We start from the raw sequence: 21197 nt of genomic DNA, 5'->3' as shown, positions 1-21197 counted from the left end.
GGAAATTTTAATTTGTATTGTATGTTTTTCAGACAAACATACAAACAAGTTCAGTCCTACACGGATTTAATTCTACAGGTGAACTGAATCTCTACAGAACCATATGTAAAAACAAAAAGAACTCTTGTTGGTGACTTTACTGTCAATCAGGCAATTTATTAAGTGGGACGTTTTTGTCCAGAATAAGTTGCAAAGTGACCTGGACATTATGCTGTTTTGTCAAAGTCAGTCTATATTATAGCCTTTTGTAAAACTACCTCCTATTTTTCTCTCAGTAAATGCATAGTTAGCTAGCACTATTGGATGCATCTCTCAGACTGAAAAAGGTCTTTGTGAAAATCTTTTCAGGATCTGTGAATATAGAGGTGTGTGATGAGTTTTGGGTGTTTATGTGTGAAATTAGACTTCCGGATCTTTGATAATTTCAGAAATGCTGGCGAGAAAATAGTTGCCTATATGTCTGTGTGTCTTTGTTGTATGTGTGTGAAATAGAAGATTGTAAACAGGTGGAGTGTAATGTGATTGGTGGAGCTTAAAGGGCACAGCTGACTGAGTCATCACCCAGAGGCTGCGTTTAACGTCATACACTCTCTCTCCTTCTCTTTGTCAGCATCTCTCCCCCTCTCCTTCTCTGTAATACCATCTCTGTCTCTTCCTATAATTGGCCTACCTCTTTCCACACAGTCTCCTCTTGTTTCCTATTTTATTTCATGGCTCTTCATCAATAAGCAGCTACACACACATTATCCCCCATTAATGTGCACCCCAACAGTTCAGTTAGCAGAATAAACATCTATGTTTGATATGTCCTATAAAAACCCTGACTAATGTACTGTAGCCTTCCTGTTTGGTATAATACATATTTCTCTCACCCTTGACTTTATCTTATCTGTCTCTCTCTTATTGTTTGCCTCTGCTGAGCCCATTCTGAATTGTCCTGATCTCTTCTATCCCCATGTAGGACTTTAATGAGAGAGAGAAGAGAGAGAGACATCTTGGCCCACAGGTAGAATCTCCCGATAACTGTAGCCTGGCTTAGCACGTTAATGCAGCTCCAAATCCATGTGTGCACTGTACCGGTCTTATCTCAGACAGCCTGTTCGCTTGTTAAAGATAACCGACTTGTATTTCAGGAACTTTTTAGTATAAATGTATTTTATGGTTTTATGTTTATACGGTCTCTCTGTGGAGAAACATTGACTTGCTATGACATTTGAGTCATGACATTTGTAATTGCATGTGTGCATTTCTGTGTTTTTTTTTTGTGATATATTTTCAGTTATATATGTTATGCCCCCCATGGCATTTAAAAAATAATAATAATACAAACACACCCAAGCCACATAATCTTGAGTCAATTGTTTTGTTTTGATACACAAGCAAAATTAATTTCTGTGTGAATTTTTATTTTATTATATATTTATTTTATTATTTATTTATTATATTTGTATGCATTTTATTTGTTTTTGCTTTTTCTTTTGTTTGTGGGTGTTTTTTGTTTTGTTTTATGTACATGGTTTAAAAGAGATTGTTGAAACTACAAAAATAGGCAGCCATGGAAAAACTGTGAAAACACTGGATTTTGTCGAGTTATAGACTTTGTAATCAGGATTTCTGTCCATCTAAAAGTACACTGATTATTTCACAGATGTAACTGAGAAAACAAATGCCTTTTAAAGATTTGATGCCACTAACCTATAGAAAACCTTGACCTATAGAATACAGAATGACTTTCATTTCTCTTTTATTCCTCAGTGACTTCCAGGCTTTATCTTAAAAGTATTTAAGGACAACCATCTGTGGTTCCAGCGTCTTGACCCTTGACTCCAAAGCAGTGATGGGACGTAAACTGGACCTGTCCGGTCTGAGCAATGACGAAGCTGAGCATGTGCTCAGAGTGGTACAGAGGGACATGCAACTCCGTAAGAAGGAAGAAGAGAGACTCAGGTAACAGTACATGTTAGATATCCGTCAAAATTTTATTTAATTTGGCTCACAGTTCTTGAGTATGTATCTGTGAGGCTGTGTGTGTTTGTTTGCATTGGCTGATGAGGAAAAATAAGACACTCAGTGAAGTATAGGTGATGATTGAGTCACTCATTTCCTGTTGTTGCCATCTATATAAGCCTCATCTAGTGAAAATTTTGTCATCATTTGCTCTAATGCTAATTCAAAGACGGTGTCTCAATATGTGGTTTGAGGGTTTCATGGCCTCGTGGCCAGTAATGATGTGATGTGTTGAACTGAGTGCAAATGTGAAATTTAAGATTTACAGTAAGGGAAAGATTTTCAGCAAATAGTAGCTTAAATTTCTCAAACAAAACTTTAGAAAATTTAGAATATCATCCACAAATTGTATGGATATTACAGCCACTCAATCATACCACTATTATGGTACTTTTATGGTTCTCTTTTTTTAGCTCAACAGCTCAAGCTGCAACAGTATACACCTTTGTTGATTAGAAAAGAGCAACCTGGACATTTCGCCAGATAACCTTTTGTGTTTATATGTCAAGTTTTTATATAATTGTTCTGTAATTTATATGAGGCACCATCCAAAGATTTAAAAAAAAAAAGAAAATCTTTATGAGCAAATCCTCAAATCCAAAGGAAAAAGGACAAAATAAAAGTGAATGAAAAAAGAAGAAAGAAAATAAGATGATAGTGAGTAAATGACAATTGTAATTTGTGGGTAAATGCCAATGTGGAAATCCATATATTTCTCTGTCACTAATAATTGTCTTACTTTATCTCTTTATTATTGATGTTGCTGGTCTTTTTTTTCTTTTGTCTTATTGATGCATTCAGAAACTCAATTGTTCTGCAGAGAATAACTAAACACAGGGCAGTCTCTTTGATGTATGATATTTATGTTCTAAAGCTGTGTAACGTAGCCTGTTGCATTTCTTAGGAAGAATGCACATATGGATGTTGTTTGTTCTTACAGCCAAAATAGGGTTCTACACACCCACCTGTGAGTCTGAAGCATTTTAAAACAATATCAGCAGTAACACTTCAGTGTTGTAATTTTAAACATTGTCAGACTTGACTCACTTTGGTCTTGATCTTTTGGATTCTTTATTTTGATGAGTCAACACCATGTCATAGACCCCTTAAGGGCCTCACTGTCTGTGAACCCGATATATTTTCATGTCCAGTGTATTTTCTGAGTGCTTCTCAACTGGGTTGTGTGAGCTAGCTGGCAGTTAAGAGTATAATTTGTCATTCAACCACTTTTCACATTTTCATCTTGACTTTCAGTGACTCCAACTAAACTGTGGTTAAACCTGATTTAGTTCATAAAAAATATTCTGCCATTAGCCAACTTCTGCAATACCAGCCCATCTGCTAATGTCAACTCTGCCCATGACTGTTATTACAAATAGATTCACTACTGAAACGCTATATTTTATTTCTCAGCAACAAAGTGGAAGCATCCCTGTTTTTTGAAGTAATTCAGCACACAGCTTTACTATTAATAGAGACTATTCATAAATTCACACACACACAATCTCTCTCTCTCTATCTATCTCTCTCTCTCTCTCTCTCTCTCTCTCTCTCATTCATACAAATAAATGTAATCTTGCCAAGCTACTTTATCTCTGTGTCAGATTTAAAGCGGCCAGAATGCTAATTCAACCTGTAGACAAAATAACTGATGAAATAACAGTCATTTTTACCATTCCAGTCTCCGCTTCACATCAGTGGTTCTTTGCCTCCACTCGTGCATTAAAATCATTTAATGCAGACCTATCCATGAAATATCCCTTACTTATGTTAGCTCCGTTTTGGTTGTGAAAAGTTTTTGGGTAGAGGTATGCCACTCAAAATTTTTTGCATATGGGCCCAGGGCTGACTTGCTATGCCACTGAATCGGATTCTATATAAATTAGCTGATTAGAGAAGAAGAAAATATCCTGTGGTTGAAAACTGCTAAAACAATGTGTTACTATGAATATAAATCTGAAATGATAATGCTTGCCGTCTCCGAGAGAGAATGAGACAGAAATATCATGTAGCCTATCATATAGTATTGTTACAGTTATGTTATGTTCGTCTTAGTTCTCATGGACATTTAGTTTGTTTTCTTATGTCACATGTCTTCCTTTTTTCTGTTTTCCCACCACCTTTTAGTTGTCATGGTAATTCATTCAATCATCACAGCTGTTCATTATTAGTTCCCTCATTTGCTATGTATTTAAGTTCCTGCCTTTGCACTCTTCAGTTGTCTGGTATTACTTGTGTTTGTAGCACACTGTTGCGCTTTTGGAGTCTTCTAAATAAACTTTGTTGGATTTTTGTACTCTTCTTTGTCTTCCTTGGAGCCACCGTAACAGAATACCAGACCCAATGAGAAAAGCAAGAAAAATTGCTTCGATTAATGTTGTCCCAATGAGGGGCAACAAACTATTTTTGGAGAGAGGAACAGTTTTTGTTTTCCAGAGCGGCAGAGACTTGGAGCTGTACGTGGAGGAGTTCCTCAACATCTGCCATCACGCCACCTGCTATGACGTCTGTCTTATGGAGGGATTTCGGTGTGGTCTGGACGAAGATCTCTGCTTCATCATGCCCCGCGGTGATCCCTGCTGGACCCTAGTCAAGTCAAGTCAAATTTATTTATATAGCGCTTTTACAATTGGTAATTGTTTCAAAGCAGCTTTACATATTAGAAGCACAGAAAAAAGGGAAGTGGTTAAAAATAAGCTGTACAAACAAGCGTGGTAATATGTAACATATACAAGATGGTGCTACATTAAGCCAATGTGGGCTGACTCCCAGGGGTGGAAAAAACCCCCTAGGAGAAAAACCCAGCGTGCTAACACTGGGAAAAAAGTCCTAGGAGGGAAAAAACCCCTTGGAAGATATATATAATATATGTAAATGGATATGGAGATCAAAATCTGAATTATACATTTTTATTATAGAGATTAAAAATAGATTATATATAAATATATGTAAGCGGATACGGGGATTAAAAATCTGAATTATAGATGCAGCCAGAACTGGATCTGTAGGCCCATTGTCTCCTGGGCTACGTTGTAGTCAGGTCCAGACACAGGTTCTCCATCTGATCTGGATACGGCCTGGATCCAGCACCCGGCAAACCTCAGGATAAGCAGAGAGACAGATATTAGCGTAGATGCCATTCTTATTCTGATGTACAGGTATATCTAGTGTTATAGGAAATGTTCTCGGTTCCGGCCGACCTAATTATTGCAGCGTAACAATCCTTTAACGGATTTGAAAAATGTTAATGTATTGATAATGTGTTATGTGTATGCAAGAGCAAAGAGATGTGTTTTTAGTCTAGATTTAAACTGACAGAGTGTGTCTGCTTCCCGAACAATGCTAGGAAGATTGTTCCAGAGTTTAGGTGCTAAATAGGAAAAGGATCTGCCGCCTTCAGTTGATTTTGATATTCTGGGTATTATCAACTGGCCTGAATTCTGATATCGCAATAAACGTGAAGGACTATAATGCATTAAGAGCTCACTTAGGTACTGGGGAGCTAAACCATTTAGAGCTTTATAAGTAAGTAGCAAGATTTTAAAATCTATACGATGTTTAATAGGGAGCCAATGTAATGTTGACAGAACTGGGCTAATATGGTCATACTTTCTGGTTCTAGTAAGAACTCTAGCTGCCGCATTTTGGACCAACTGTAGTCTGTTTAAAAGCCGAGCAGAACAACCACCCAGTAGAGCGTTACAATAATCTAGTCTTGAGGTCATGAATGCATGAACCAACTGTTCCGCATTTGTCATTGAGAGCATATGTCGTAATTTAGATATATTTTTTAGATGGAAGAAGGCGGTTTTACAGATACTAGAAACATGACTTTCAAATGAAAGATTGGTATCGAAGAGCACACCCAGGTTCCTAACTGAGGATGAAGGTTTAATGGAGCACCCGTCAAGTGTTAGAGAGTATTCAAGGTTTTTTCGTGAGGAAGTTTTTGGTCCAAAGATTAGGATATCAGTTTTTTCTGAATTTAATAATAAGAAATTTCTTGTCATCCAGTTTTTAATGTCAGCTATGCATTCTGTTAGTTTTGTGAATTTGTAGGTTTCGTCAGGGCGCGAGGAAATATAGAGCTGAGTATCATCAGCGTAGCAGTGAAAACTAACACCATGCTTCCTAATTATCTCTCCTAAGGGCAGCATGTACAGAGTGAAAAGCAACGGTCCTAGTACTGAGCCTTGTGGTACTCCATATTGAACTTGTGATCGATACGACATCTCTTCATTAACTACTACAGACTGATAACGGTCAGATAAGTACGATTTGAACCATGCCAAAGCAATTCCACTAATGCCAATATAGTTTTCAAGTCTTTTTAAAAGAATGTTGTGATCGATAGTGTCAAAAGCAGCACTGAGATCTAATACAGCCACGATCGGATGATAAGAGTAGATCGTTTGTAACTCTAACGAGAGCAGTCTCAGTACTATGGTATGGTCTAAATCCTGACTGGAAATCCTCACAGATTCCATTTCTTTCTAAAAAGGAGCACAGTTGTGTTGAAACTGCCTTTTCTAGTATCTTTGACAGAAAAGGTAGATTCGAGATTGGCCTGTAATTTACTAAATCTCTCGTATCTAGTTGAGGTTTTTTAATAAGAGGTTTAATAATAGCCTGCTTAAAGGTTTTTGGCACGTATCCTAGTGTTAAGGATGAATTAATTATATCAAGAAGTGGACCTACGACCTCTGGAAGCATTTCTTTCAGTAGTTTAGTCGGCATTGGGTCTAACATACATGTCGTTGATTTTGATGATTTGATAAGTTTAGATAATTCTTCCTCTCCTATAGCGGCGAATGATTCTAGTTTTACCTCAGGGACACTACAGTGCACTGTCTGAAGCGAAACTGTGGACGGTTGCATGTTTTTAATTTTCTCTCTAATATTATCAATCTTGCAAGTAAAGAAGTTCATAAAGTCATTACTGCTGTGCTCTATGGAAACGTCAGCAGTTGAATCTCTGTTTCTAGTTAATTTAGCCACTGTGTCAAATAAATACCTAGGATTATGTTTGTTTTCTATTAAGAGATTTGAAAAATAAGTAGATCTAGCATTTCTTATAGCCGTTCTGTACTCAATCATTTTTTCTTTCCACGAAAGGCGAAAAACTTCTAGTTTTGTTTTCTTCCAACTACGTTCAGTTTTTCTAACAGCTCGTTTTAGAGCCCGAGTGTGCTCATCATACCACGCCGTTGGATTAGTTTCCTTAATCTTCTTTAGACGTAAAGGAGCAACTGCATCTAATGTGCTGGAAAGAGAGAGCCAATAGTTTCTGTTGCAGCATCGAGTTCTTCTAAGTTGTCAGGTATACTAAGGCGATGAAACTGCTTGGGGAGATTATTTATAAAGCAATCTTTAGTGGTAGACATGATGGTTCTACAATATTTATGGCTGGGTGGTGGTTTTGTAGCCTTGGCTAATTGTATTATACACGAGACTAAATAATGATCTGATATATCATCGCTCTGCTGTAGAATTTCAACAGCATCAATATCAATTCCATGCGACAGTATTAGATCTAAGGTATGATTACGACAATGAGTGGGTCCTGACACGTGTTGTCTAACTCCAATAGAGTTTAAAATGTCTGCAAATGCCAATCCAAATGCGTCTTTATTATTATCTACATGGATATTAAAATCACCAACAACAAGGACTTTATCCGCAGCCAGTACTAACTCTGATATAAAATCAGCAAATTCTTTGATAAAGTCATTATGGTGCCCTGGTGGCCTGTATACAGTAGCCAGCACAAATGTCAACTTACATAATGTTACATAAAGCACCATCACTTCAAAGGAATTATATTTGAAATTCTTTTGAATGATTCTGAATATATTACTATAAATTACAGCAACACCTCCCCCTTTGCCTTTCTGTCGAGGATTGTGTCGATAATCATAACCTTGAGGACTAGATTCATTTAAAGTAATGTAATCGTCTGGTTTTAGCCAGGTTTCTGTCAAACACAGCAAGTCTAGTTTATTGTCTGTGATAATTTCATTTACAATAAGTGCTTTTGAAGAAATAGATCTAATATTCAGTAACCCAAGCTTTATCATTTGTTTATCTGATTTATCTGTGATTTTCATTTTTTGAACATCAATTAAATTTTTACCCTTAAAAGGTTTCGGAAGTTTTTTGTATTTACTAGTTCGAGGTACAGACACAGTCTCTATGTGATAATATCTAGGTGAAAGAGTTTCTATGTGCTGTGAATTATTTGAGTTCTGTGACGTGAGGCGGCTAGCAGACGGTCGGTTTAGCCAGTTTGTCTGCGTCCTGATCTGGGCCCTGGTTTGTCATGTTTCAGCTCTAAGACTATTTGCCAAATTTCTAGATAGAAGAGCAGCACCATCCCGGGAGGGATGAATACCATCTCTTTTCAACAGATCAGGTCTGCCCCAAAAGCTTTTCCAATTGTCTATGAAACCTATATTATTCTGCGGACACCACTTAGACAGCCAGCCATTGAGTGATGATAACCTGCTAACTATCTCATCACTCCGACGAACAGGAAGAGGGCCAGAACAAATTACTTCTGCTGACATTGAATTTGCGAGTTCACACACCTCTTTAATGTTAATTTTAGTGATCTCCGACTGGCGAAGTCGAACATCATTTGTGCCGACGTGGATAATGATTTTAGAATATTTACGTTTAGCATTAGCCAGCACTTTTAAATTTGCTTTGATGTCAGGTGCTCTGGCCCCCGGCAAACATGTGACTATGGTGGCTGGTGTCTCTATTTTCACGTTCCGTGTAATAGAATCGCCAATAACTAGGGCACTTTCAACAGGATTCTCAGTGGGTGCGTCACTGAGTGGGGAGAACCTGTTTGATGTTCTAATCGGAACGGAAGAGTGGTGTTTGTTCTTGCCATTATGCCGCCTCACAGTCACCCAGTTAGCCTGCTGCATGGCTTCTACAACCGGAACCGAATGTGCAGTGTTTACTAGGCTAGTCGCATCCAAAGCAGTATCTAAGGCCCTTTCATTCTCACTATCCTCAATTAAAGTTTGGATGCGTGTCTCTAATTCTGAGATTCTCTCTGTCAGCCTGACAATATCCCTGCATTTATCACATGTGTAAGGCTCACTGCTGACAGAAAGAGCTAAGCTGTACATGTTGCATTTAATACACATGATAATCGTCGGACATGACTGACCATGTGTTTGATGAACGCTGTCCGAAAAACTGCAACGCACACGGGACTCGCTGGCTGGATGTCTCGGTCGCTTGCCGGTGCCTGGGGCAAGGGTGATGTGCGGGACGCTGTACCTCGCGGTGGATCGATGAATGCCGGGCAGCAACGTCTCCACAGCTTCCCGATCTGGCGAGGACAGATCAGAATAACATACATCTGATAAATCCGCCATTAAATCGACAAGGAAGGTTGGTTTAGAGGAAAAAAGAAAGTAGACGGTAGCTAGCAGGCTATGGCTAACACTAGGTGATTACGCTGGTGGATTGCTAGTAATAAATCGTTCCGTTTAGTAATACTATGCAATAGGTTAAGTAATCTAGTGAAAAATAAGAAAGTTGTATTATGTGAATAGGAATAAAGAGAAGGATTTAGGATAAACTCCACGAAGCTCCGAGCGTAGGTCAGACAGCAGGCAGGCAGCAGCGTTGAGCAGCGTTGAACCGGAAGTCAAACCCTAGTAAGCTACATCAACTTTGCGCTGTGGACGAGCGGATCCGAGTTCACAGTGGGCGAAGCGGAGGATTCCAGGAGCCTTGTCCAGCCACACCCCACAGACGTCTTGCAAGCCGACCGAGAGCACAGCCCACCTGTACCCATCACCATGGAGATGACGACGCCTGAGCCCCCCGCAGGTGGAGAGCTTCCGCCCACCGCTAGGATGGAGCCTGCAACCACAGCGCCCACTAGAGCCCCGGAGCCGAAGTTCCCATGTGAGTCTGACCAGGGGTGTGAGCCGGCAACAGCTGTTCTGGTGGGGATATTGGTGGAGTTCGACACTGGGGAAGACCAGCTAATTGACTGGAATTCAGAGGTACTGCTTCCCACCCTGCCCCACCCTAATCTTCCTCTCTCACACCCACCATCAAGCACTGCCAATTCTCCAGCCCTGCCTCAGCTGTCCTCCTGCAGCCCCTCGTCTTCCCCGGTGTTAACTGGCAGTAAGGTGAAGTCTCCGTGTCTGCACTCAGCAGCATCGGCAGATCTAGTGGATCCTGTGGCTTAGCCTCCGGCCTCTGATCCTCTCGTACCACCTCGGACTGTCGACCGGTTGGCTTCACCTTGTCTCCTACCACCCTTGACTCCACCAGAGACCCTCGACCATGAAGCTGCACCAGGCTCCCCTGTCCCGTCAGCTCACCCTTGGTCAGTCATCACACTTGCGCCACGGACTTACGAGCCTCCCGCTGTGCTCTCCACCCCTATGGCTGCAGTGGGATCCTCCTCTCCCCCGGACTCACCTAGGTCCACGGTTGCACTGGCTCCGCTTCAGGTCTTGGGAGCTCTGATGTCGCCTTGGGCGTTCGTCACTGCGCCTCCGCCAAGGTCTCCAGTTCCAGTGGCATCTCTCGGTCCCATCAGCTCTCCCTCATCGCCTGGGGATCCCTGAGATCAGATCAGTCTCCATCGGTCGTCCCACGGAGGTCGTCGACCACGCCTACTCCTTGGCTCCTCCCTCCTTCGACACTCTGTGCTCTGGGTTGGTATCATCTGGCCGCTCCTCCCGTTACTGCCCCCATGGATGCTCCCTCCATCTGTTCCTCCATGGAGTCTCTGCTGACTGGCCTGCCTGTTTCTGCCAGCCATCTGCCTGCTCCTTCTCCCCAGCCCTTCTCCAGCTCCTCGCCCACCTCCAAAGCCTCCACCCTCCCTCCCTCTTTAGTTTATTGTTTTGTTATGGTGCGAGGTCACTCATTTTTTGAGCTGCTATTTGTGCTCATTTCATTCATAGAGTTTACACTCATTCACTTCACACACTCATTATATTGCACAGTGATTTTATAGGTTTATGTATAATATAGTGCTGTTCTATCTCCTGGCTCATCTGTTATCCAGCAAACATGAGGAGTTACTGTGTCTGCCCAATATTTTTTCTATTCGGTAGAATTCGTTATACATTTTGAAGCCATTATCCATGCCTTTTCGAATAAAGTATTCAGCTGCAAGCACATCCCTAATGGCTAAGCCATAGTTTACACACTTGCCTTTATTAAAGCGATCCAGAACAATCCTGATTGGCAATCACACATTCTTTATTTTCAATATCTTAGAAATATGCAGAGCTCACAATCAGCTGAGAACTTTGTGCAGAATCACCATCTTTGAGAAAGCTCATAACTTTCCCTTCATCTGTGAATAGCCAATCAGATACTTGTTAGAATTAGAATAGCTTGGTATCATTCTGAAATGTGTTTGACTTTTGATCAAACACCAGCTGGCGCTTCTGAAAAAAATTGGGAAGTACACACACACACACACACACACACACACACACACACACACACACACACACACACACACACACACACACACTGAGATGAGTAGTCTGATGTCCTTGTACTGTATATCAACAGAGGAACTCTGTAAAATCAAGCTCAGGTGTGTGTTTAGACTCAAGCACTATTCAGATGGTAAATGTTTCTCAGTGTGATGTTGGTTAAAATACAATTTGCATGGCTTCAGGATAAAACTCATGTATTTGGAATGCAATTAATTCACAGGGAGGCAAGGGAGTTATGATTTATGAGTTATGAGTCTTTTTTTTTTTTTACATAGTGCACACTACTGGTGAAGAGTATCAACAAAGTATTTAGCAGCAAAAATAATTATTTATTCTAAGAACAATTATTAATAATTGAGCACCAATAATAATTGATAAATATATCTGCAATCAGCAATTAAAGGTAGGCAATTCAGGAGAGGCTAGCAATAGCAAGCTAGATTTGACAGCATGAGATCCCACCCTTCCTTCAAAGCGCTCTCCAAAGCCACGCCTCCTTCAAAAGACATGAACGCGCACACAGCACAAGACGAGAGACAGCGTTAAATTACCTCATGTCTCAAAGCACATAACAGTACAATAATAATTAATGTAAACAACTTACAGAGCTCTTATTTGTACCTCCTGACTGTTGCAGATTAATTTCGGCATTGATAGTGTTGACATAGAAACGCATAAATCTTGGTTTGAGGATGTGAACATCTCCGCATCGGGAATGTCACGGGTTTCCATCTCATAATTACGGTTACGACACAGCGTGAACGTAGCATAAGCTCGTTGTTTTGGTTCAAGAGGAACTGTAAAAGGCGTTTGCTGTTTGTTTGTGGCACTCATCTTCAACTCGGCATAGCCTTATGGAACAGGCTGATGACGTGTGATGTCTGCACAAGCAGGGTGCATAAAGGTATGGAAATACATATGTGACATTCGGACTGAATGCAATGATTGGACAAACATTTTTTGGTCCTGAGATGTCCACATAAGATGCATAAGATACATGCTTTAATATTTAGATCACTTCTGTTATTGATTGCTATCAGGATGTGAAGAGAGTTTTAACCAGTATAATAAAAAGTGTTTATAAAACCCTATAAAACCCTACCCTACCTTTAAGGGGCCAAGCTGAAAAAAAGCAAGCATGTTATGCAAAAATGGCTGGGATCATCAGACTTGCAGCAACAATGAGTAATTCAAGACATTTTTAGATGATTTTCAGAAAAACGGCTGAAAAATCAACAATACACTAATAATATGATTTAATTGCTTATCACTTTTGACCAATAGGTGATGCTGTTACCAAATTGATGTTGTGTGGTCAGTGTTGGGTGACAATGACACATAGGGCCCTATTTTAACGATCTAAGCGTGTGGCGCTCAGGGCGTCTCTGAATCCACTTTTGCTAGTTTAATGACAGGAAAAATGGTTGGCGTGCCCAGCACATGGTCTAAAAGGGTTGCCCTGAGTCATGGGTGTGTTTTGGGCGTATCATGCAATAAACCAATCAGAGTCTCATCTCCCATTCCCTTTAAAAGTCAGTTGCACTCGCACCATGGCTGATTCACTATTTACATGGTGGAATTTGCAAGCAGAAAAACTGAACGCTTCTCTAGTGAGATGGATCTTCTCATGCACAAGGTTAAAGCATGCGAGCAGACCATCTACGGGAAAAGCTGGATTCCACCAAAGCATTTTTATCTTTATGCATACAATAATCTTTTACATTCTAATCCTTTTATTTTTAATATTTGGCATGTTTGTATGCTGCTGCGCATCCCTGTGTGTGTAATAAGCAGAGTGCGCGCGTTGTGCATCCGCATATAGGCGCATATTACTAACGCGCTCTTTAAATAACACAACAAATATAGCACCATTGACTTCAGTTGGTCAATGGCGCAGTCTATTTCAGTTGCCTCAAAATAGTAACGCACCCACAATATGCTTGAACACACCTCGTTTTTCAGACAAGCACGCCCATGGGCGCACAAATGGGCGCAAATGCATTTGCTATTTAAACAAAGTGGCGCAGGATGTGAGAATTATAACTGATTCGGGTTGAAACTAGCAAAAAACACTTGCGTTGCGCCTAGCGCCACATTGCGTGTATGATAGGGCCCATACAGTACAAAGTTTAGTTTCAATATGCCAGTGTTCAGAGTTCAGCTTGGCATCATGCCATCAATTTCGTTCATGTGTTAATCGAGAACAATCTAGTCAATCATAAAGCTGAAAAATAACTTTTAATAACTTTTTGCTGGCATGATATGAAGATGATCTGAACCAATTTTGTTGAAAATTGGACCAACGTTAACCTCCTCTAGGAGGAGTTTGAAAAAGCAGGTTTTCATTGAAATTCAAAATGGTGGACAGCAGTTTAGTTGCTGAGATATTTGTTCGGACATTATTCAAGATCAGTTTGGTCAAAAGTTTAAAAAAACTCATGTTTTTAAACTCATGTTTACTCATGTAAACTCAAAGTTTAAAAAAACAAAAACAAAAGTATCACAGAATGATCCCATGCGACACGTGCTATATATTCCAAGTGTTCAGGGTATACAATAAGGTATGGTGAAAAATAATCAGTAATTAAATAATTACGTATTATTTAACGTAAATCCTGACCTTGGCCATTGTTTTTTTGTGCATGACTACAGATTCAAACCCTATGGGACAGATTCAGCCTGGGTGAGCATAAGAGACTAAAAAATCTTAATTATTCCAAAATTTTGACTGGTAGTGTATATGCCAGAGTTCATTTTAGTTTTCTTAAACAAGCATCCGTTGTGCCAAAAGTTTTGGCATTTTCCTGTCATCCCCCTTTGTTCCCACTCTCTTTTCATTGGCACCAGTGTCTGTCTGTCTCTGTTTCAGTCCCTCAGTACAATTGATGGTGGTGTTGGCCCAAGTCCTGTCAGCCTGTCTTTGATTGTGCTGTGTCAGTCACATTGCTGTAGAGTAGTTTGGTTGTGCTAAAGCTCAGTTCAACAGGGACAGACACACAATCCACTTCACACGACTGGGCACACAGCATTGGCTCAAGATGTCCAACTCTTGGCTATTGGACAAGTGTTTCTGTCCCAGATTAAAGCTGAAGAAGAGTCAAACAGAAGCTCATTTTTTTCTTGTTGGCTAATCTAGTGAGATAATCAAAGGCCAGAGTTCACTGCAGTTTATAAACTAACACAATAATCTCATAATACAAAGTCTTTAGGACACTGAAGCTGTGTTTCAAAATCAAATCCATCCATCCATCCATCCAAGTGTCTGTCCGTCCGTCCGTTATCAGAGTTCCTTTGAAGCCCTCTACCTCCCCCATCTCCACATGCCTAGATTTGTTATGAGGTCAATAAGTGAGCCAAGTAGAGGGATAATGTATTCCACAAATGCAGTGAACTTTTAATTGATATTGCCCCATCTCATACATATTCATTCCATCTGCCAGGAAAGATAAATGGGATAAGATTTCAGGAAAAAAGTTTTATTCATGGAAACGTAGCAGAGAAGTACAAAGGGTAAATCTGAATATCACTGGAGTGAACATTCACTTGAATATTATTTTTTATTAAAATAAGATTAAAATATAAATATTTTATCAGTTTATAATATGTATGGTTTGAGACAAAACATCCTTGTTATTTCAGAGTTTACTGAATCCAACACATTGCGGAAACTCCTTGAAGTTAATCATGTGCTTTGCATTTGTGACTCTGAATATATGAATCTTTGATTGCACTCAATTATGAATCATAAAAGTGAATTAGCCACTCAATATCTCTTCTACTGTTCTTTTACAGCTAAAATACTAAGATGAGATATTTGTCTTTTTGCATTAGTTAGGCAGAATGATGTGTACCAAGTAGTACCAAATAGATACACAATATTTAAAATACTTATCTGTTTTCTTTCACTGATGTTAAAATGCTCTGGTACTTGCTGGTAATTGCTTTTTGTTGAGGAAAAATCAAGGAGGAGTTGCTTATTATTGACTGAGAAAAATGCAAATTACTATATTAAGGCAACTTGGAAAAAAAACACACACACACACACACACACACACACACACACACACACACACACACACACACACACACACACACACACGCACGCACACACCTACACACACACACACCTACACACACACACACACCTACACACACACACACACACACACACACACACACACACAAAAAAAAACAAAAAAAAAAACAGACTTGCATTAATGGAGTCCACACATGACATGTTATGTATACCCTGAAGAGTGAGAGACCCATGGTAAAAAATACCATCCTAAAAGCCTCAATGCCACATGGATAATTATCCCGTAGACTAATGTTCTTCCCATGTAGCAGCCCGGGTACTTCCACACTTTTATATTGTAAGCACATTTTCAGTGAGGAATGACTGGGATGGGCTACTTTTTAATATGTGTGTTTAATGTGCTATAACGTGAAGATAAAATTACACATTAGCACACAAACAATTTATGGTCCCACTTTATATTAGGTGTCTTTAACTATGTAATAACATTTCAGTTATTTAAATCATTTGATACAATCCACTTATTGTGTGCATACATGTTTTTACATTGTACATATAAATATCTGTGCATGTAATTACAGCTGTAATTAATTTCTGTAATTACATCTCAGGGCTCAACGCTAAGGATTTTTTCTACTGGCCCGGTCGGGCCAGTGGTTCAAATTTTTACTTGCCCCGTCAAAATTCAAGTAATAAAATGGTAATAAATAATCAAATTACGAGTACTAGCACAAATGAAGACAACAGAACAAACATATAAATGAAATAAACAATGCTTTTCATGTTTTTCATGTAGGTTTAAACAGGAGATTTTCAGGTACAGAAATTGTAATATCTATAACTATATAATTATAGATATATAATATAACTATATAACTTTAGATTAAACTTTATTAATCACTCGAGAGCAGTTACAGATGCATAAATAATGTTTTGAAATGTTGAAAATATAAAACGTTAAATATATATATTTTTTAATTATTTTAAAAATGAAAAGACACTTTAAACCTGAAATTAAACCCGCCAGTAGGTGGCAGCAAGTCCCTGCTAATGAGTGAGTCATTGAGATTCAACCGGATTCAACTGATTCATTCAAACGGCTGATTCATTCAGGAAGTGTTGCTCAGAGACGCAAAACAATTCTGTGGACTTTGTTTGGAAATATTTTCGTTGGCGAAATAGAGTGAAACAGGCAATTTGGTGTCTAAAATGTAAGTCACTTTATATTAATTTCTTGTTCATTAAACTGTATGCTGCTGTATAAAATCAATATCACATTTGTAATTGTTGATATTTGGAGAAAAACGACGCTGTGTAATATTGGTTAACTATATTAAATGATATAAATATAAACGATATACTGGGGCATTTTTGCCCCTTATCTTGAATTCTGGGGCATTCTAAAGGCATTTTAATAGACTAAATCACGCGCAGTGAAAGCGTACGCGCACTAGTCTAACTGTTAATAATACAATACATGCATGCGTGCACTCAATGTGTGTGTTTTTGTTTGGTTTTGTAAATTGAGGGACATACTCGATAATTTCGGATCGTTAACTCAACATTTAGGATATCATAGACATAGACGATATCGCACACCGTACAGCACTGGCCCGATCTGGCAAGTGACCGTTCCATCTACTGTCCCGAGCGTCGTTCACACTGGCCCCGGGCCATCGGGCAGTCCTTATTGTCGAGCCCTGCATCTATAATTACACTGTTGACCGTTCCCTTAACCCACCCTTAAACCTAATCATACAACCAAACCTACCAATATTCCACCTCAATAGCCAGCAAAAGTGTTTTGCAATACAACATGAACACAATAAATACATTGTACTTATTTTTTGATGTAAGTACATAGTAGTTAAACAAATCTAATATAAAGTGTGACCACATTGTTACTAAAGATAGACTAGTTAGTTGCTTAACAAGGATTTTAGATTAAAATAAAAAAGTTATCTTTCTCTCTTGGGATCACCATTGTAGTGCCCATTGTAGTGAGTTTTGAAGTGCCTCTCAATATATATAGTTACTTCCTTTAGGACCCCATTTCCTGTTTTTCTAGTTGTTTTCAGTCTGTTTTGGCTGTCACCCATATCTAAAGAGAATGTTAGAAAGATCAATCTATTTATATTTTAAATGTTACAGAAAAATGGCTTGCATTAACAATGACTGCCACACTAAAAGCCTTGAGGTTTTCTGTAACACTTGCATCCTATTAGCTTTAGACGTCTGATGTGTTTTTGCATGGGAAAAAAAAAAAAAAAAAATACTGTTGCACATCCAAAGATGGCAGCCATTTGTCTGGCTATCACCAGACCAAGCTCAATTTAAAATTGAACATTGGTCTGGGGAGTCTGCTATGTATTTTCTACTGCACAAGAGGCATGATCAACGAGCATTATTCACGCAATTGGATAGTCCTTCAACCAGTCAGATCAACGATCCGGGTGACGTATTTTGCAGGGCGACGCAAAAACTCCAGACAGGTTTAGTTTGTATAGAGGGTATGCATCGACGTCACTTTCCCATCGGAATGCGCTCCCTCAGCTGTACTGAGTGGCAAAAGAACCTGCTGCGTGACTGGATTTAATAGGGGAAACTGCGAAAACATGAGTAAAACTAACGAATTACACTAAAGGTTGGACTCGAAAGTGTTTCTTACAGCTTGTCAAATAAACCTAATCCATGGATATTGACATGCAGCCTGGAGTCGTGTTTCCTGACATTTATATGTGCCTGATTTGATGCCGGGGAAATACATAAAGCAAATCTGCCTGTGAATATTTTATATAACTACAATATCGGTAGGCTTAAATCCGAGTAATCGCTTATATCAATGTTATATATATCGTCAAATCGCCCAGCCCTATAATATATTGTTTTATAGTATAGTTTTTGTCAGTGTTTATTTTAAATCACACAATTATGCAGAATATAAGATGGAAAATATTTAATTGATGATTTGTCAACATAATATATAACAATACAATATATACGGTATGATTTTAACTCAAAATCCAACAATTTGACACAAAATAACTGCAACTCCATGTTTCTCTGCTGGAGTCGAGTTGTTTCTGTGAATTGCAGTGATACATTTGCTTCTTTTTCGGCAGTCTTTAAATATATACCTCAGGTTTTGTGTCAAAGCTATTTGTACAGTCAATCACAAAGCTCTTTTCCATTTTGGATGTGTTTTGTGTGTTTTTCGCGGCATTCACGCTGAAAACCAATGCTGCCACTCAGTCTTTGTGCCACTTAGCGGGCGTGACCACAGTTGTAACGGTCGACGGTGACGTCACGTGCATACCCTGTATTGGTTTGTAGCATTGATCAGCAGTTTGCAGAAGCAGCAATGGCATCGAGCGATTTTTGCAGGTTGTGCAAAAAAACATGAAAGTGAGTGGTATTTATACCCACTCGAGCGATTTGTTTGCTAAACTAAAGAAGTCATTCAGCATCGTCGAGAGGTTAAAAGGAATTGGATTGACGGTCGTGCTTGCCGTCGCTTCTCTATCGTCATCGTGTTATACCCACCAATAGCGAGCAAGGTGGATAAGCCAGTCTGTGATTGGTTCCCGCAAAAGTGTAACAGAAGCAGTAGAAATGAATGTATGGGTTTCCAGACTGAGTTGCCGGGCGAAATTAAATCTCCGGCATATCAGGCTAGGTTACCCAGCCTAGGCAGCCATAAATTAAGGCACCAATTACAGTTGCTGATTTTTCAGTTTAGTTAGTGAAATGTACATTATTCACCATCACATGAAGAATTAACATTTTGTTAAATACTTAAAATGGGGTTTCTGGGGTTTGACCTGATAATATTGCATAGCGGTATTGTTTATGCATCATAAAGCCTTTAAATTCTGTATGGTGTGAGCATTTTCTGCATTATAAGTGTATTATAATAAGAACACTGGTAACATGTGACTTTCTTTCACCATAAAGTAGCATTAGCAGAGGTTAATCACACCAAATAATTAACCTTGTTAACCTTGCATAATCTACCCCATACTGTGACTCAAATGTCTAGTTTTTCAGTAAACATTTGCTTATTATACGTCTCTCTGGGATACTTGATTCTGGTCAATTGTGGCATTCTGTGATAAAAATGTGTCTAATGAGAGCTAAATTGTTTGGTGCTAGTCATTGCACTATAGTTTTATCACTGCTCTCATTCTCCCAGAAAATAAATTCAGTACAATAATCAGTGTCCATTTATTTATTTATTTGGTAAGCAACTCTGCAAAAAGTGGGATGTACAGTAAGTCATTATTGCAAAATAAACTCCTTCAGGGTGATACAAGACACCTCCATTTTGTATTTGGGTCAGTCTGTCGATGTTTATTTTTTGATAACTGACTATACTGAACATTGTCCTTTACTTAGCTATTTTGTAACATAATTGTGGGCAGTGACTGTTATTCTTGTTTCCTATTCAGCTAGACATATAAATACACACCACTTGACCTTTGTACTGAAAATTTCACTTTGTTTTTCCTTCTTTCCATCTTTGGATGCAGACAAAAATAAAACGAGGGCCATTGTAGATATTGTGTAAGGTCTGGGCTCAGTTATCAATCAGACTGTGTTTGACTGAGAGCTGAGCTGTGATAGAGTTGCTGAAAGACCCATATTTATGTAAAATGCTTCCCATTCCCTTCAATTTTGTGGAAATCTGTGATTTTTGTGTGGCTTTTATGTGAAACAAGTAGGATCAGTTAAGTGAGCTGGATAAGAGAGTCGTTTTAAAGATTCATTCAACAGTTGCACATTGTATTTCAGCGCAACACGTTGTTTCTTATTCAGAACAACCATGATTCAGTAAAACCTGAACTACACTCTGGTATGCAAGTAAATTGTATTTTTTTCCACACAGACATGCCCCTTTTATGCAAATGAGGCACATTAAAGGATGTGCATGATTCACAAACATAAGCTATTTTTGCCTGATGCAGTTAATGTTGTGCTATTACTGCCCATAGAAAGCTGGTGGTAAACATAATATAACAACAGTAATTCATCAAATGATTCATCCAGTTGTGATTAGTGCTACTTTATTGGGTGTTTACATGTTTACTGATTTCAATAATTCATGCAGTGAATCAGGTGCTAAAACAACACACCTGCAAATAAACTACGCTTAACAAGCAAATTCTCTCCTTTCTACAGTTCAACTTTGTGTTTATGTGTGTAAATGTGAGCCGAAGTGTATGTAGAAAAACATGTTTCTCATTGTTTGGTCATTGGCACGTCCATCCCTTATTAGACAAAAAATAACTTTGGAAGAATATCCTGTTTGCGTTTTGCTCCAGAAAAAAACAAAGCTATTAAGTTATGACAGTAATGGGCTTCTCTGCGCCCATCTCTGATTCTCTCTCTTGTTCTGTGCTGAAATAGTCTCTGATTAAGAGTTTGATTAACATGGAAATGAAAGATGAACTGATGCTGTGGTAGTATCCTGTCATCCTCAGCATAAAGAACCTCATAATTAGACTAAGTTTTGAATCTCTAAAAAACAAAGCATTCCTGATCCTAAAAAACTGTGATGCACAATGTCTGAGGTAGGGCATAGTACAGATTTCAAGGATCCCAAAATATGATAATCTCCTTACGAGGGACCATCATATTGTTAAACTTGACTAATG

At 38.9% G+C, this 21197-nt stretch overlaps 1 protein-coding gene across 2 annotated transcripts in view; it reads left to right on the top strand.

The window, feature by feature from the left end:
• Positions 1-21197, top strand: part of LOC125243498 (rab effector MyRIP-like) — a 174709-nt gene that overhangs the window by 16109 nt on the left and 137403 nt on the right. The window contains exons 1-2 of one of the 2 annotated variants that reach the window (XM_048153211.1): positions 318-1006; positions 1756-1947. In XM_048153211.1, the coding sequence (XP_048009168.1) occupies positions 1838-1947 (110 nt within the window). In that variant the 5' untranslated portion in view covers positions 318-1006; positions 1756-1837. Of the gene's footprint in view, positions 1-317; positions 1007-1755; positions 1948-21197 lie in introns of those variants that run through there. The other variant, XM_048153210.1, reaches the window with a different exon arrangement.

The sequence above is a fragment of the Megalobrama amblycephala genome, linkage group LG13 (assembly GCF_018812025.1).
Source record: "Megalobrama amblycephala isolate DHTTF-2021 linkage group LG13, ASM1881202v1, whole genome shotgun sequence".
NCBI classification, from domain to species: Eukaryota; Metazoa; Chordata; class Actinopteri; order Cypriniformes; family Xenocyprididae; genus Megalobrama; species Megalobrama amblycephala.
The sequence above is the reverse complement of the archived record's forward strand: the minus strand, read 5'-3'. Positions and strand labels throughout refer to the sequence as shown.